The sequence below is a fragment of the Ranitomeya variabilis genome, chromosome 5 (assembly GCF_051348905.1).
Source record: "Ranitomeya variabilis isolate aRanVar5 chromosome 5, aRanVar5.hap1, whole genome shotgun sequence".
Lineage (NCBI taxonomy): Eukaryota > Metazoa > Chordata > Amphibia > Anura > Dendrobatidae > Ranitomeya > Ranitomeya variabilis.
This window is the reverse complement of record NC_135236.1, coordinates 209,028,858-209,047,208: the sequence shown is the minus strand read 5'-3', so window position 1 is coordinate 209,047,208 and position 18,351 is coordinate 209,028,858. Positions and strand designations below refer to the sequence as shown.

General features: G+C 44.3%; 1 protein-coding gene across 1 annotated transcript in view; it reads left to right on the top strand.

Moving 5' to 3' along the window:
• The window catches only part of MYO5A (myosin VA), a 254,256-nt gene that overhangs the window by 128,050 nt on the left and 107,855 nt on the right, over nt 1-18,351 (top strand). Inside the window, exons 6-9 of the mRNA XM_077263766.1 lie at nt 6,680-6,823; nt 13,131-13,212; nt 15,139-15,246; nt 15,349-15,455. Coding sequence (XP_077119881.1) covers nt 6,680-6,823; nt 13,131-13,212; nt 15,139-15,246; nt 15,349-15,455 — 441 coding nt within the window. The remainder of the gene's footprint in view (nt 1-6,679; nt 6,824-13,130; nt 13,213-15,138; nt 15,247-15,348; nt 15,456-18,351) is intronic.

The window sequence follows — 18,351 nt, the reverse complement described above, 5'->3', positions numbered from 1 at the left end:
CCACAAAGTAAGTTCCTCTGTAACAGAAAAGTTTTTATAATGTTTGTGACCCCTGAAGGCTCAGTAGGACACTGAATGGGTTTCACCACTTAAATAAAGCAAAAAAATAAAACCAATAAAAATGACACAAGTTTCGATATCGCTGTAATCATACTGAGCAGTAAAATCACGTTGGCGGGTCGTCTTTATTGCAGAATGAACACTGTAATAATAGCACAAAAAATATAACATTAGTGGAATTACCGTATATACTCGAATATAAGCCAACCTGAGTATAAGCCGACCCCCCCCCCCCCTAATTTTGCCACAAAAAACTGGGAAAACTTAATGACTCGAGTATAAGCCTAGGGTGGGAAATGCAGCAGCTACCGGTAAATGTCAAAAGTAAAAATAGATACCAATAAAAGTAAAATTAATTGAGACATCAGTAGGTTAAGTGTTTTTAATATCCATGTTGAATCAAGAGCCCCATATAACGCTCCATACAGTTTATGATGGCCCCATAAGATGCTCCATGTTAAAATATGCCCCATATAATCCTGCATAAAGGTTAATAATGGCCCCATAAGATGCTCCATAGACACATTTGCCCAATATAATTCTGCACAAATGTTGATTATGGCCCCATAAGATGCTCCATACAGACACTTGCCCCATATACCGTAATGCTCCACAAACGTTGATTATGGCCCCATAAGATGCTCCATACAGACACTTGCCCCATATACCATTATGCTCCACAAACGTTGATTATGGCCCCATAAGATGCTCCATACAGACACTTGCCCCATATACCGTAATGCTCCACAAACGTTGATTATGGCCCCATAAGATGCTCCATACAGGCACTTGCCCCATATACCATTATGCTCCACAAACGTTGATTATGGCCCCATAAGATGCTCCATACAGACACTTGCCCAATATACCGTAATGCTCCACAAACGTTGATTATGGCCCCATAAGATGCTCCATACAGGCACTTGCCCCATATACCATTATGCTCCACAAACGTTGATTATGGCCCCATAAGATGCTCCATACAGACACTTGCCTCATATACCGTAATGCTCCACAAACGTTGATTATGGCCCCATAAGATGCTCCATACAGACACTTGCCCCATATACCGTTATGCTCCACAAACGTTGATTATGGCCCCATAAGATGCTCCATACAGACACTTGCCTCATATACCATTATGCTCCACAAACGTTGATTATGGCCCCATAAGATGCTCCATACAGGCACTTGCCCCATATACCATTATGCTCCACAAACGTTGATTATGGCCCCATAAGATGCTCCATACAGACACTTGCCTCATATACCGTAATGCTCCACAAACGTTGATTATGGCCCCATAAGATGCTCCATACAGACACTTGCCCCATATACCGTTATGCTCCACAAACGTTGATTATGGCCCCATAAGATGCTCCATACAGACACTTGCCCCATATAGTGCTGCACAAACGTTATGCAGACAGTTGCCCCATATAGTGCTGCACAAATGTTATTGCCCCATAAGATGCTCCATACAGACACTTGCCCCATTTGCTGTTGCTGCGATAAAAAAAAAAAAATCACATACTCACCACTCCATCGCTCAGGCCCCCGGCACTTTCAATATTCACCTGACTTCGTTCCGGTGCCGCTCCATCTTCAGCGTCTTCTGCACTGACGTTCAGGCAGAGGGCGTGCACTAACCACGTCACCGCGCCCTCTGACCTGAGCGTCACCGCAGAAGACGCTGAAGACGGAGCGGCGCCGGAACAGGGAGCAGGTGAATATTGCGCAGCGCTGCGCTTCCCTCCACGTTATACCCACCTGCTCCTAGTGCGGTGCAGTCCCTGCTTCCCCGGCGCTGCTGCTTCTTCCTGTACTGAGCGGTCACATGGTACCGCTCATTACAGTAATGAATATGCGGCTCCACCTCCCATAGGGGTGGAGCCGCATATTCATTACTGTAATGAGCGGTACCATGTGACCGCTCAGTACAGGAAGAAGCCACAGCGCCAGGGACCTGCAGGGACCGCGCCAGGAATAGGTGAGTATAATTAGACAGCCCCCACTCCCCCTCCCCTGCCGACCCCTGGGTATGACTCGAGTATAAGCCGAGAGGGGGACTTTCAGCCCCCAAAAATGGGCTGAAAATCTCAGCTTATATTCGAGTATGTACGGTAAGTTTTTTTTCACCATTTCACCGAACTTGGAATTTTCACATTTTTCTGTATATTGTTTAGTAAAGTGAATATAGTTATTGAAAATTGCAACTCGTTCTGCAAAAACAAAGTGTATTCCCGTGTCTATGAAAAAAATGAATGAATGGCTCTTGGAAGAGGGGAAAGATGAAAGCGACAGCTCAATAATGAAAATTGTTTGCCACTGGTCAGGATGAATTACCATATTTTGTGTATTATAAGATGCACCCCAAATTTTGGGGAGGAAAATAGGAATTTTTTTTTTTTTTATAAAATGGTGTGTGTTATAATCCGCTTTTGCAGTAGCTAACCTACGGGTTAGCAGTGGTGGAGTGGGGTCTCAGAAGGCAGGGTCGCTGCTGGTGGAGGCAGGAGATGTTGCGGGCTCCCGGCTGGTAGGACGGGTTGCTTAGTGGAGGCAAGAGTTGGGACATGGCTGCGGAGGGATAGCTAACACAGAGAAAGGATTCAGCCTAAAGACACCCCCAGAGAATCCCATGAGCCTACGCCCTTTTAGTGAAGACTATAAAAAGCAGCACTAAGTAAAAATGTCTCTGGAACTGTATGGCAGATTTTAAAAAATGGAGTAATCCAGGGAGCAATGGGAATAAAATAAGAGTACAAACAGGCCAATTTTGACCTGGTGATCGATCCTCTTTAAACGGCATTATATTATTTCCGCACAGTGCCATTATTTGCTTTTTATACAGCTGTTTGTTGCTGGCCACGTTTGGGCACTGAGTACTTGGTCAGAGCCTGGCCCACGTTTGTGTTACATTATTCCTGGAAAATTGCAGAATGGATCAAGTTCATAGTTTTCATGACAGGTCTGATTAACCTTCATTTCCTAATCCTGGTGTCGGGAAACCAGGCCTACAGATGGAACATATAGTAGACGCGGGATAGATTGGTTTGTATTGGATGTAGAAGCCGCGATGCACATCACTACTTTTGTTACATGAATGTAATAAGGCACAGGGCTAACATTGTATGTAGGTGCCGTGGAGGCACTCTGATTTCGATCATAGATGTCCCATGCTTCACCCTGTGCGGCAGTCCCAGTTTTCCTAAATGGTTCATTCTTTTGACCCTTCTCCACCTTGTTGCTTGTTGTAAGTGATGCATCAGACCATTAACCTGGTCAATAAAAGGGCCTGGAAATGCTCTTTTCATTCATGTGAACACTCATGCATCTTTTCCCAGGTTCCCGCAGACAATAAAATATTTATATCCTCCTCCTGGGTGCAGAAGAGGACTGTGTACAAAGCCATCAACCTAAAAATACCGAATCACATGGCAGCTGGGTACAAGCGCAAGGACACTACCTTCTCTTGTACTAAATTGCCATGGAGAATAATGTATTTTCTTCAGTTTTTTTACATGCTAGCCAAGAAATATGTGGGAAGAGAAGTCCTAATCCGGTCTCATGCCTGTAGGCAGGAGGGTGCTGACTACCATCATACTCCTCTATCTTCACAATACTGTACATCTTATATTTAAGTCTTGACAATTATTTATCACATTCCTTATCTACATTAATTGTTTCGCGCCATATTCCTGCAACAATATAATGATGTAGCAGTGCCAAATGTGTGTTTTCGCCATTATTTGTGAAATCACTCCTTGGTACGTTGATTGACAGTGTCCTCTGCATACGCATGCTTGGTGTAGACTGTCAATCAAAGTGTCGGGGAGTGATTACATCCAATAGAACATTGTAGTTTGCAGTTACTGTATCCACTCCCTTCACCACCTCTGACTGGAAGCAAGTGGTTGCAGGGAGGATATATGTTATTTTTCTCCCTGTAGCCTCGTCTCCAGTAAGGGGGGTTTAACATGATTTTAACACCATTTACAGGCAGATTAACCCTATATATAGCATTGTGTATCGTAGTTGAAATTGCACGTTTTGCCTTTCTAGAGTTTATTCTCTTTTCTCTGCTGTATGTAGTAAAACAAAGTGTTTTGTCCCTTCATTTATCACTCCCCCACTTCATCTCCTGTGTCAGCTGTTCCGCTTTTCCCACTGCTATAGACTTTTGCAGTGCCTCATGACTTTTGCAGAGAATATTGACCTCCTGTTTCTAAATAGAGCTTTGAAGGGTTCAGCTGGTCATTGTTTATTCACGTGATGTCATAGACCAATGGGAAACTACAGAATCAGGTGGGTAGAAGGGCAAAATGAGCAATTGTAAGTACACAGTGCTATATACACTGCTCAAAAAAAATAAAGGGAACACTAAAATCCCACATCCTAGATATCACTGAATGAAATATTCCAGTTGTAAATCTTTATTCATTACATAGTGGAATGTGTTGAGAACAATAAAACCTAAAAATGGTCAACGTAAATCACAACTAATATCCCACGGAGGTCTGGAGTTGAAATGATGCTCAAAATCAAAGTGGAAAATGAAGTTACAGGCTGATCCAACTTCAGTGGAAATGCCTTAAGACAAGGAAATGATGCTCAGTAGTGTGTGTGGCCTCCACGTGCCTGTATGACCTCCCTACAACGCCTGGGCATGCTCCTGATGAGGCAGTGGATGGTCTCCTGAGGGATCTCCTCCCAGACCTGGACTAAAGCATCCGCCAACTCCTGGACAGTCTGTGGTGCAACATGATGTTGGTGGATGATGCGAGACATGATGTCCCAGATGTGTTCAGTTGGATTCAGGTCTGGGGAACGTGTGGGCCAGTCCATAGCTTCAATGCCTTCATCTTGCAGGAACTGCTGACACACTCCAGCCACATGAGGTCTGGCATTGTCCTGCATTAGGAGGAACCCAGGGCCAATCCCACCAGCATATAGTGTCACAAGGGGTCTGAGGATCTCATCTCGGTACCTATTGGCAGTCAGGCTACCTCTGGCAAGCACATGTAGGGCTGTGCGGCCCTCCAAAGAAATTCCACCCCACACCATTACTGACCACTGCCAAACCGTTCATTCGAAAGGATGTTACAGGCAGCACAACGCTCTCCATGGCGTCTCCAGACTCTGTCACGTCTGTCACGTGCTCAATGTGAACCTGCTTTCATCTGTGAAGAGCGCAGGGCTCCAGTGGCGAATCTGACAATCCTGGTGTTCCGTGGCGAATGCCAAGCATCCTGCATGGTGTTGGGCTGTGAGCACAACCCCCATCTATGTATGTCGGGCACTCAGACCATCCTCATGGAGTCGGTTTCTAACCGTTTGTGCAGACACATTCACGTTTGTGGCCTGCTGGAGGTCATTTTGCAGGGCTCTGGCAGTGGTCCTCCTGTTCCTCCTTGCACAAAGGCTGAGGTAGCGGTCCTGCTGCTGGGTTGTTGCCCTCCTACGGCCCCCTCCACGTCTCCTGGTGTACTGGCCTGTCTCCTGGTAGCTCCTCCAGCCTCTGGACACTACGCTGACAAACACCGCAAGCCTTCTTGCCACAGCTCGCATTGATGTGCCATCCTGGATAAGTTGCACTACCTCAGCTACTTGTGTGGGTTGTAGAGTCCGTCTCATGCTACCACGAGTGTGAAAGCACAACCAACATTCAAAAGTGACCAAAACAGCCAGAAAGCATTGGTACTGAGATGTGGTCTGTGGTCCCCACCTGCAGAACCACTCCTTTATTGAGTGTGTCTTGATAATTGCCAATAATTTCCATCTGTGGTCTATTCCATTTGCACAACAGCATGTGAAATTGATTGTCAAACAGTGTTGCCTCCTAAGTGGACAGTTTGATTTCACAGAAGTTTGATTGTAAAATATTAAGAGAATACAAGCTATGATGGGAGGAGTGCTTCTTTAAAGGGGTATTACCATCTCCAAGATCCTATCCCAAAATGTAGTAGGTGTATAATGTTACCAAATACCTCCAATTAGCATTTCAAACTGGAGATATTTGCTATTCTTATTATTATTATACCTACTACATATTAGGATAGGATCTTGGAGATGGGCATACCCCTTTAAGACTAAGTAAGCATTTACTGTGCTTTATAAAAAAAAAGAAATGTGATTGTGGGAATAACCCCGTTAATTTCATTATCCTATTGACATCACCTTTTATGTGTAAGTCAGGTTTGTTCTCCATCATTGGGTTTTGAGAATTTTAAGATCATTTTACATGGGCGAAGAGGATCACATGGATAAACCAATTAGTAATTAAACCTAGATCTGTGGAATTTATACATTCTTTGTCGTTATTACTGCTCAAGTCAGCACAGACGAGAATTAGTAGAGGTAAAATGTGTTAACAATACATGGAAGTTCCAGCAGTATATTCCTTCTACAATGATGGCTTATCCCTGTAGTCAATATACTAAGAAATCTGATGTCGCATTCTTTATTTTGAGATTTCTATTGATGTCCATTATAGTTCCAGTTGTCAGCATATTTTGGAAAAAAAACAAAACCTTGCTCTTAGATAAACCACCCATCATTCTCCTGAAGCCGAATATCCTTTATTTAACTTCAAAACTATTTGTGTTTTTCTTTACAGGCAATTGGTAATGCAAAGACCACAAGGAATGACAACAGTAGTCGCTTTGGAAAATACATAGAGATTGGATTTGATAAGAGGTATCGGATTATTGGTGCACATATGAGGACATATTTATTAGAGAAATCAAGAGTGGTGTTTCAGGTATGTGCTTCTCTAATTTAGAAAGAATATATGTTCAGAAAATTGTATATTACGCATAGCAAGCAGGTTTTTATTTACATTTTTTTTTTGTTTTACTCAAGTTTTGATGGTTCTTTTTATGTGACTATTCACATGTAAAAATCCGTCTTCACAGCGGTCACTGGTGCAGTCAGAAACTTCCTGTTTTCTGTAGTTGAATCTTCAGCTTTTCTGTATAGGTTGGGACAGAAGAAGCTGAGTCATCCCATTATCAATCGAGGGTGCTAGAGTTAAAGGGGCTGTCATTGCTAGTTTAAAAACAAATTGTCATATTAGACATTATTCCCTGTTCCTGAACTGCCACTCCACTACTCCCTACTGCTGTTTGTGAACCATTCTGGGCTCCGAGTTGCAGTTTGCTGAGCGAAGTGATTGGAGACAGCAGTTGTGGACATGATGTGATTGCTGCAGCCCTGTAAACCAAATCATTTCCAGAGCGGGCAGGTTTAGAAATTGATTCAAAAGTTGAATCCACTCACTGGTGTAAACTGCAACTCATCCTGCAAAAAACAAGCCGTTCTACAACTGTCTAGAGAGCAACAATAAAGCTATGGTCGTCAAAATTGCTATTATGGGTTTTTCTGTTTTTTTTTTTTAACATTTTTTCTTTCTTTTTGTTTTGCTGTTTATTCCATCTCCTAAAAAGTAAAACACAAATTTTCAGCTGTGTTTTAGGCTATGTGCACACGTAGGTCGGGTCCTCTGCAGGTACTCCCGCAGCGGATTTGATAAATCTGCAGGGCAAAACCGCTGCGGTTATCCCTGCAGATTTATCGCGGTTTGTTTTGCGGTTTCCGCTGCGGGTTTACTCCTATACTATTGATGCTGCATATGCAGCAATATGCAGCATCAATAGTAATGTTAAAAATAATAAAAAATGGTTATACTCACCCTCTGACGTCCCGATCTCCTCGGCGCTGCATGCGGCGGTCCGGTTCCAAAGATGCTGTGCGAGAAGGACCTTTGTGAGGTCACGGTCATGTGACCGCGACGTCATCGCAGGCCCTGCTCGCACAGCAACCCTGCGACCGGACGGCCGCGTGCAGCGCTGAGAGGTGAGTATATCATTATTTTTTATTTTAATTCTTTTTTTTTTTTTACACAAATATGGTTCCCAGGGCCTGGAGGAGAGTCTCCTCTCCTCCACCCCGGGTATCATCCGCACATGATCCGCTTACTTCCCGCATCGTGGGCACAGCCCCATGCAGGAAGTAAGCGGATCAATGCATTCCTATGTGTGCAGAATCGCAGCAATTCTGCACTAAAGAAGTGACATGCTGCGGAATGTAAACCGCTGTGTTTCTGCGTGGTTTTTCCCGCAGCATGTGCACAGCGGATTGCGGTTCCCATAGGGTTTACATGTAAATGTAAACGCAATGTAAACTGCTGCGGACCCGCAGCTGCAGAAACGCTGAGTTTCCGCTGTAAAAACCGCTACGTGTGCACATAGCCTTACAGTACCTGCAAAGTTTGAGATTTCAGAAATCTCATGCTCACAACATTGTTTATTTTTTGTCATCAGGATTTGGTGCCTTAAATATTTTTTTCACAATGGAGCATGTCACTTCTTTCAGCGTTTTTCACCCATTGAAATGAGTGGGTGGTGAGAAAACACACCAAAACCGCAGGTATCCGGTTTTGTTGCATTTTTTGTGCCAAAATCTGATTTTATTGAATAGGACTTTTTTCCAACACTACTCTTTATCAGCATGCACAAGAAGACAAATCGAGCATGCCAAAACCGCAGCAAAAACGCAAGAATACTTTTTTTTTCTTCAGCCTCTTTCCTGCCAAGAGATCAGGTTTTCCTGCAGAAAAGAACACTGAAAAAACTTACCGTGAACTTGCCCTAACAGAAAGAAAACAGTGAAAACTACTTTTTATGGCTAAAATGAAATGGGCAGCTCCTTAAAAGGAATCTGTCAGCTGCATTTCACCACCTGAACTATCTATATATACATGTAGCTCTTTCAAAGACAAGTTCAGCAATACCTTTACATGGCCAGTCTGTTACTCCATTATATCTGAAATCAGCACTTAAATTTGTATGTAAATGATGATGTAGATCTGAAGCCTCTGTCTCTCCAGCTCTATTCCCCACCCAGCACTGCTGCTTCCTGCTGGGCTGACATCTTTTATGCTGTGTGACTTAAGGCAAAGGAGTCATCAGTCAAGCAGGTGGAGTCAGCGCTGGCCAGGGAATAGAGCTGGAATATGAGTTATGCACCTACTGGTGTTGAGGGAGGATCTAAATTGATCCTTCACGGTTGACTCAGTGATTTCCAAATTAATCTACAGGGCGTTGCCGGCAACTGAAAATGACCGAACGGAGACGTGTGCCTCTGTATGGGGGATCGAGCAGATCTCTGGCCCCCGTTTTATTGTGTATCGCTTTTCATAATCATAGAAATTATACTTCAACCAATCAGCATAAGAACACGCTCACAGTTCTTAACCTATAAGAATGCAGGAAAAACTTACCCCATGAGTATACAGAAAAACGGGAAACTACATATATGGTCATATCTTCTTGGCATAGAAAAACACATACTAACAGGTGCCTCAGTCTGGTATAGCGATACACCCCCGAGTCCCTTCTCTGGCTCGAGTCCGAAGACTCAAGGTCTTTATACCAATTATGAACCATAGCCTAGTTGAATAACAGGCTTGTGAACAACAAGATAAAATTATTTCATGGCAGCTATAACCTTTTACCTAATTAAATAACAGAATTTATCTTTAAGCAACAAGAAAATGGAGTCGAAAAGCACAAAATGGAGAATCTTTCTTAATTTGTCCCTTCACACTGGCTATGTAAATAATACTGGAAGGGAGTGTGTGCCGTCAATATATCTGCCCCAATAGGGAAGTTTAAAAAAAAAATAAAAAATTGTAATTAAAAGGGTTTTCCCAATAACATAGTACAGTATATTTTAATCAATAGTAGAAAAACATTCCAGGAGCCGGCAACTTAAATAAAATCTTCAAAACTTTTCTTCCAATACACAATATTAAAATTGAGAGTGGCAAGTAGAAGCCGCTCAGATGCATTTCTGGCATGCGCTGCCCTTGGTGCTCAGCGGTCTGAGCGGCTTCTGTGAATTTTATTCAAGTTGCCGTCACCTGGGAATGTTTTTCTACTATTGATTTACCATTGGTCAGTGGATAATCCTGGTGTGGCAACACACCATTGTGAAGGTTCTTTTATTACCAACACGATGAGGCAAAAACATTTTCAGTTTTGCTTATGACTACCGTATTTTTCGGTCTATAAGACGCACCTAAGTTTTTGAGGAGGAAAGTAGAAAAAAAAATTGAAGCAAAAAATGCGGTCAATTCTGTACTTAATATCCCCTATCCTGGTATGCATGCCCCCCTCATCCCCGTCCTGGTATGTATGGCCCCATCAGAAAACATTAAAAAAAAAACAAAACATCCTTTCCTTCCCCGCGCACCCTCGCAGCATCGTGTTTTGATGCCAGGAGCTGCTTTATGCTTGTAAGCAGCACGTGGCAGGGATGTCATGTCTTGCTTACAAGCAGAGTGACAGCTGCCAGAATACTCACTGCTCTCCATGCCGGGACTATGTGCGTGGAGAACAGTTGAATATTCATTGCTGTTTAATAGGGAGCACAGTGTCGGCCTCCGCTGTCAGGCGTTCACACGTGCCACTGCTAAAGGGAATGAATATTCACTGCATTCCACACCTATGGGAGTGGAGAGCATTGAATATTCATTCCCCTAAGTAGCGGTCACACGCAAACACCCGGGAGCTGCAGGAAGCCGGCTGCTGTGGCTAACAGCATGTCCACTATTAAACAAAAATGAATATTCACTGCCCTCCACTTCCATGGGCGTGAAATGCAGTGAATATTAATTTCTCTTTAGCAGCAGGCACAGGAGTTAGCTGCAGCCGCCGGCTACTGCCTCTGTGATCCGCTGCCCACTGGCGGACACAGATAGAAAAGGGCCCCTGTGCAAGAACAATATATGGGCCCTTTGCAGCCCAGAAGCTCCTTAAAAATGCAAAATTGCACCTGCTTTGGAGGTTGAAATGGGCCCCCTTACCCCTTGGGCCCCTGTGCGGCTGCACAGGTTGCACCAATGATATGTCCGCCGCTGCCGCACCCTCACCTCCCCATCACAGCCAGAGCACGTACATCTGGACTATAAGATGCACCCCTCATTTTCCTCCACATTTTTTGGAGGAAAAAAGTGTGTCTTATAGTCTGCAAAATATGGCATATTTTAATTAATAGATATTTACAATAATTAGAACTTCCACAATTGGATGTGTAAAGAAGCAAAAAAAAAAAACAAAGGCAAAAACTGTTTCTGTGCAGAGATAACCTTATAAATGTGCCCCTGCTGTGTGCTGTGTAATGGCTGTGTCTGACCGTACAGGGACATGGTCTGATCATACCACAGCTTCTGGGCAGGGGAAGAAGCAAAAGAGAGTATACAGACAATGGGATAGCATGGGATCACAGCGGATTCTTTCTTTGAGTGAAAACATTGTTTAAAAACAGGCAGGGAAATGTTGTACCTCCCATGCTGTCTTGTCTGTATCCTCTCTTTTGCTTCCTCCCCTGCCCAGGAACTGTGGTGTGATCAGACCATGTTCCTGTACAGTCAGACACAGCCATTACACGATACACAGCAGGGGCACATTTATAAGATTATCTCAGCACAGGAACATTTTATTTAACACATCCAATTGTGGAGCTTATTTTTGTTCCAAGATCCATTGATTAAAGTGTAATTTGTTTGTTGGAAAACCCCTTGAACTACAACCCCCCCCACACACACACATTCACTCATGTTCTATGGGCTTAAAAGTAACAAATGAGATCAAACAGAAGGCTGTACTCCCTAGGGCCATTGAGAGAGGGGAGATGCTTTATGGATGATTATTGATTGCGTCCTGTCTCTAAGAACGCTTTTGCAGGCTTACAATTCATTCTAAGAGTAAAAATAAAATCAGCGTTACTTATGCCCTACCACTCCAATGTCGTCCCCGGTGTTTGTTGTCATGGCTGCACTGGTGACGTCATTATTGCCGCCATGTCCATAAGGGCTGTGGGTTATGGTGGAGAGGCTGAAGCAGCAGGGCAAAGTAACATTGATTTTCTTCTTTGTATACAAAGGATGCTTATGGCATAAACTACTGTAAACCTGAAAGATCCCTTTAATAATTAGCTGTACTCAGATACCAGTGCTTCTGAGGAAATCTGTCATCAGGTAGACTGCCCTAGCTCATTGTAGCGACGGAGACCCTGATTCCAGCGGTGAGTCACTTATTTTTGTAGGACCAATGTTCTCTAAAATCACTGCTTCTTAGCTGCATTGGAAGATGGTGTTGGAGTCCCAATATTCGGGAGCTGTGGACTCATCCCGTCCTTCCACTGCTGACTGACAGCTTTCTCCCTACACTACAGAGACGTGAAGCTGTCAGTCAGCAGGCAGGCTTAGCCCTCTGCCCTCGCTCATCATGTGGGGCTGCATGAATCTGGCAATAGATTTCCTTTAATGAAACTAATAACCAATATACACTCATGGATATATGGTTCTATGTGGAAATGGTCCCAGACGAAAAGTTGATTTTTTTTTTCCCCCCTTATTCTACATTATTCGGAGCATTTTATTTTTTGGATTATATTTTGGATGGATTATAATCCATTTTTTTTGGATTTTATTTTTAGGATTCATGGTTAATACAGTCCCTTCAGATTCTCTAGACCTAGTATCCAGTGATCTTCTGCTGTATGACCAGAACATCTGCCCAGAGTGCTCAGCACGGGGTTAATCTGGCCTTCATGCATGGTCAGTCATCTTCTGTTCTCAGACATGTTCTGCTTCATAGACTATGTGAATGCACCCTGCTTGCTCTGGTGGCATCTGAGTGCTTGGATTCCTCTACTAGGGTTAGAAACTTCTGTAAGATGATATATAAGGCCTGGTGATTAAATGTTGTGCCATTAATACATTATTGGGATGTAAAACGGAAAAAAAACCCATTTCGGTACCATTTCCAGTTTTGGTTAGCTTTGTCTCTTTCTGGGAACTGAAATAATTTCAAAGCCTAAAAGGAGCAGGTTTTGTGGGGACATAAATGCCTCGTCCTCGCTCCACATGCGGAGTCAGCCTGTGCACTGCTTACTACGCACAGGGTTATCTGTCAGATTTCATGCTTGCCGAGCCGGGCTTTGTGAGCGATGCAGTAATATACGGACTGACTTTTCTCTATGTATGCTGTTCTTTGTTTTAGGCGGACGAGGAGAGAAATTACCACATATTTTACCAATTGTGCGCCTCGGCCTCTCTTCCGGAGTTCAGTGCACTTAAACTAGGTATGTTATAAAAATGGCAAATATTACAAGGGATTGTGAACAGAATGGTTCAACATGGGAATAAAAATCTGTGTTGGTCAGAACGTTTGCCAACCTAATGTCTACAGAAGAATGTGGACTCTCCCAATGAGACCGAGAAGGGTCAGGCATGTTGAATATGACATGCCCATTCTTTTTTTCGCTGTGGAAAAGTAGGTGACAAAGGGGTTTGTTCTTTGCAACACATTAATAACACATACAGATAGAACATACTCATTCAATACTGATCACTTACCATTAGTTTGTATACTGGGGTATATAGAAGATCTGAGCACTGATGAACATGGCAAAATGGCTATGGCACGCATGTTATACATGGCCAGGAAGCTGATAGCCCAGCATTGGGTATCAGAGCAGGCACCCACAGTAACAAAATTTATATATATATAAAAAAAAAATATTAGAAGACCTTGCTCCTTATTATTGCATTATTTTAATGCCTTGTGTAGACAGAAAAGCTGTAGATTTGTTATTGGATTGTTGTTCTGTGCAGTAAAATGCCCTTAAAAGGAGTTTTACCACAAAGTACATTTTAATCAATAGATCTTGGAATAATAAGTTCCACAATTGGATGTGTTATAATAAAATCTTCCTGTGCTGAGATAATCTTATAAATGTGCCCCTGCTGTGTACTGTGTAATGGCCGTGTCTGACCATACAGGGGCATGGTCTGATCACACCACCTCTCCTGGGCAGGGAAGATGCAAAATAGTGTACAGACAGGACAGCATGGGGTCATATGTCGTTTTTCTTTTGAGGTAAAACATTTCACTGCCTTTTTTTCAGCAATGTTTTACCTCAAAGAAAGAATCATCCATGATCCCATGCTGTCCTGCCTGTATCCTCTCTTTTGTGTCCCGGTGTTGGCGGGGTTATACTGAGCTCTGCATTCAGAGAACTGCTAGATCTGCAGCATATACATTGGTAATATCAAAAGTGCCTTAAGCAGCCCAGTTAGTGATATATTGCTGGAATCAGGGTCTCTATCCCTACATTATGCTGCTCTCAGATTAAATAGCAAGAGCCTGGTGACAAATTCCCTTTATTGCATGGTAGCCATCATAAAAAAAAACAAGTAAAATGTAGTGTAAGCTTTCTATTGTTATGATAATTGTATATTATCACTTGTGTATGACAGCATATACACAGATAAAGAAGTAAACCTGTTCTTCTGCATTAATGTGCATGGAGGCATGTGATCACTTACCTGCTGCAGTCAAAGGTTCCCGAAAGCCAAGTCATGTAGAAATACTTGTAGAAATCCAGCAGGAAGTGCGTGCCACCCCCGGGCACAGATCTGTCCACAGAATCATTAATCTCAATGGCCCCGTGTTCCCCCGGAGATTGACAGATATTTCTGTTTGGGTGGGAGGCTAGGAGACTTATTTCACCCGGACAGTCTCTGTAAGGTGACTTCACAGGGGCCTTTTCTACCATGACATGTCCTGAATAGCTCCATACTGTTCTATTTCACCCCTGTGAAAAACGAGGTGGTAACAAATAGTGACATATGTCATCATAATTTCAGAATAAACCTTAGGAGAAAAACAATGAACAAATACCTTGCAGTAAGAGAATAGTAATTGTGCATGTAAATAACATAGGATACGTAGTTGACAATATTTTGATCAAAAAGTGTAAAAGCCATCCCACTGCGCCAAGGTGGTCCTATCTCTAGTATTTCACTTCTCTATGTGGCGGCCTCAGTAGCCGGGGGCAGAGCAGGACCCAGAATAATAGGGAAGTGTAGGCTGTGAAATACCGAACCCAATACCATCACCCCAGTCCAGGGGTTGGAGTTCTTGTTTGTTGTTGTGAATTCTTTCTGGTAATCTTAATCCACAAATAATGGTCACATTTCTTCTACCCATCGCTTCTTTACCCCAGGAAATGCCAACAGTTTCCACTATACCAACCAAGGGAGAAGCCCTGTGATCGATGCTGTTGATGATGCAAAAGAACTGCGAAACACCAGGCACGCTTGTGCTTTACTGGGTGGGTGGTCCCGTCGTCCCCTCCATAGACTAATGTTGTATCTACTACATTTGCCTGTTTAGGTCGGTGTCTAATTGATTTCTTTTCAAACTGTTGTTTTAGGAATCGGAGATCAATATCAGATGGGAATCTTTAGAATTTTAGCCTCTATACTCCACTTGGGAAATGTGAACATTAAGGCTCGGGATTCGGACAGTTGTTTAATTCCGGTAAGTGTTCTTTAGCATCACACGGTGTCTTTTAAGCAAGGAGCTATAACTACGGCTGACAATTCCAATAAAAAAAAAAAAAAACGCGAAACAACCTAAGATGAAAAATGAACATATACGCTGCTGTAAGTAAGTACAAAACAATAGTAGATATAAATAACATAGGGCAGGGGTGGGCAATTTTCCCGAGGGGCCCCATGAAATTCCCTGACTGCCAATAGGCTGAACATAATTATGCTCAATGTTAGAGTAGTATTTTATATTAATTTTATCACTTAATATTGAGCGGAATTAAGTATGCTGACATCCCCCTTTATACCTTATCAACCCACACACAACCCTCGATATGCCCTAAGAGCCCACATACAGGTGAGCCCTCATGTAGCCCCTCTGTATACAGTATGAGCCCCCACATAGCCTCCTACATACAGTATGAGTCCCTACAAAACATTCTATATGCAGTATAAGTAGACACAATATACAGTATGAGCCACCACAATAGTTTGAGCCCCCGCAGTGCCTCCTGTATACAGTATGAGCCCCCACAGCACCTCCTATATACAGTACTAGGCACCTCCTGTGTACAGTGTGAGCCCCCACCGCGCCTCCTGTGTACAGTGTGAGCCCCCATCGCACCTCCTGTGTACAGTGTGAGCCCCCATCGCACCTCCTGTGTACAGTGTGAGCCCCCGCCGCACCTCCTGTGTACAGTGAGCCCCCGCCGCACCTCCTGTGTACAGTGTGAGCCCCCTCCGCACCTCCTGTGTACAGTGTGAGCCCCCATCGCACCTCCTGTGTACAGTGTGAGCCCCCGCCGCACCTCCTGTGTACAGTGAGCCCCCGCCGCACCTCCTGTGTACAGTGTGAGCCCCCTCCGCACCTCCTGTGTACAGTGTGAGCCCCCTCCGCACCTCCTGTGTAGTGAGCCCCCGCCACGCCTCCTGTGTACAGTGAGCCCCCGCCACGCCTCCTGTGTACAGTGTGAGCCCCCGCCACGCCTCCTGTGTACAGTGTGAGCCCCTGCCACGCCTCCTGTGTACAGTGTGAGCCCCCGCCACGCCTCCTGTGTACAGTGTGAGCCCCCTCCGCACCTCCTGTGTACAGTGTGAGCCCCCGCCACGCCTCCTGTGTACAGTGTGAGCCCCCGCCACGCCTCCTGTGTACAGTGTGAGCCCCCGCCACGCCTCTTCTGTACAGTGTGAGCTCCTGTTTCCCCTGCGCTCTGCTCTGGTCTCCGGTGCACTGACTCTCCACACAACTGACGCAATGAAGTGACGTCATTACGTCAGCTGGCTCATTAGCACATGCTGATTGGTGGAAGAAGGAGCCAGTGGCTCCATCCTCCACCAGTGTATTTGCCGCTATCTGCATCCATCCAGTGACAGCAAGTGGGCGAGGGCATGGTGCGGCCCATGGGTCACTGTTTCATCCTTTCATCTGTCTCGCTCCCTGTTCTGGTATTAAAACCTTACAATGTCTCAAAAATGACCTCAGTGTAAATAAGGGCTGAACAGGACCGGGGCCCAACAATGGATACACTGAATGGGAAGCTATATAAATGTAATGCCATGCTCAAAGAAAGCGAGGCCACTAGTGATGAGCAAATGTGCTCAGAGAAGGTGTTATCTGAGAATGCTCAGGTGCTAACGAGTGACTTTGGTGTGCTCAAATAATATGTTCAAGTCTCCGCGCCTGCCTGTCACGCGGCTGTTTGACAGCTGAAACACATGCAGGGATTGTCTAATAAACAGGAAATCCCTGCACGTATTGCGGCTGTTAGACCTGCAGCCACAGGGACTCGAGAACATATTATTTGAGCACGCCAAAGTCACTTGGTTAGCACCTGAGCATTCTCTGATAACACCTTATCCGAGCACATTTGCTCATTACTAGAAGCCACACATACACGGAGTGCAAGAACCTAAAGAAAAACCAAAAGAAATGAGCTGGAGTGTAAGCTGCATACGTGCAATGTGTAGGAGCATGTTCACACTGGCCATTAAACGGGCAAAACCTAAGACAGAAACAAAGAGTTTCCTCCTGAACATTTATGAATAATTGACAACTGGGTGTTACCATTCCTGTTTATCATATGTCCGGGTGTGTAAACACCTTCCCCAATTGGTAACACCCAGTTGTCAATCTATTCCTACTTTTCTAGAAAGGATAAAGGAATGGAACAAGGCAGAGTGGTAAGAAATAATGCTCCGGGGTGTTACAGCAGACACGTCTGGAGGATAGACGGAAACTTCTCCATGTTAGCTGGAGTATAGTAGTCGGGAATGTATGTGCTCACGTTATCACATTTTTCACATTTTCAGAATTATAAGTGCTTGGTCTTGTACTTTGGTGTAGGCTCATGGGAGGGCGGCTGACTCATGTTGGAGATATCAGGCTACCCTAATCCGGATCGGCCCACAGTGTTGTGTCTATCAGCAGCATCAGACAACCAGGATATGGAGAATAACTTTATTAGCTTGGTTTTCTCTGCCGGACCTTTTGCTTTTATTGCAGGTGTCGGGTACCTGCCCTTTGTTGGATACTTAGGGTACCGTCACACAATGCCATTTTGATCGGTACGACGGCACGATCCGTGACGTCGCAGCGATCGTATGATTATCGCTCCAGCGTCGTAGACTGCGGTCACACGTTGCAATCACGGCGCTGGAGCGATGCCGAAGTCCCCGGGTAACCAGGGTAAACATCGGGTTACTAAGCGCAGGGCCGCGCTTAGTAACCCGATGTTTACCGTGGTTACCAGCGTAAACGTAAAAAAAACAAACAGTACATACTCACATTCCGGTGTCTGTCCTCCGGCGTCTCAGCTTCTTTGTACTGTGTAAGCACAGCAGCCGGAAAGCACAGCGGTGACGTCAGACGTCACCGCTGTGCTCGC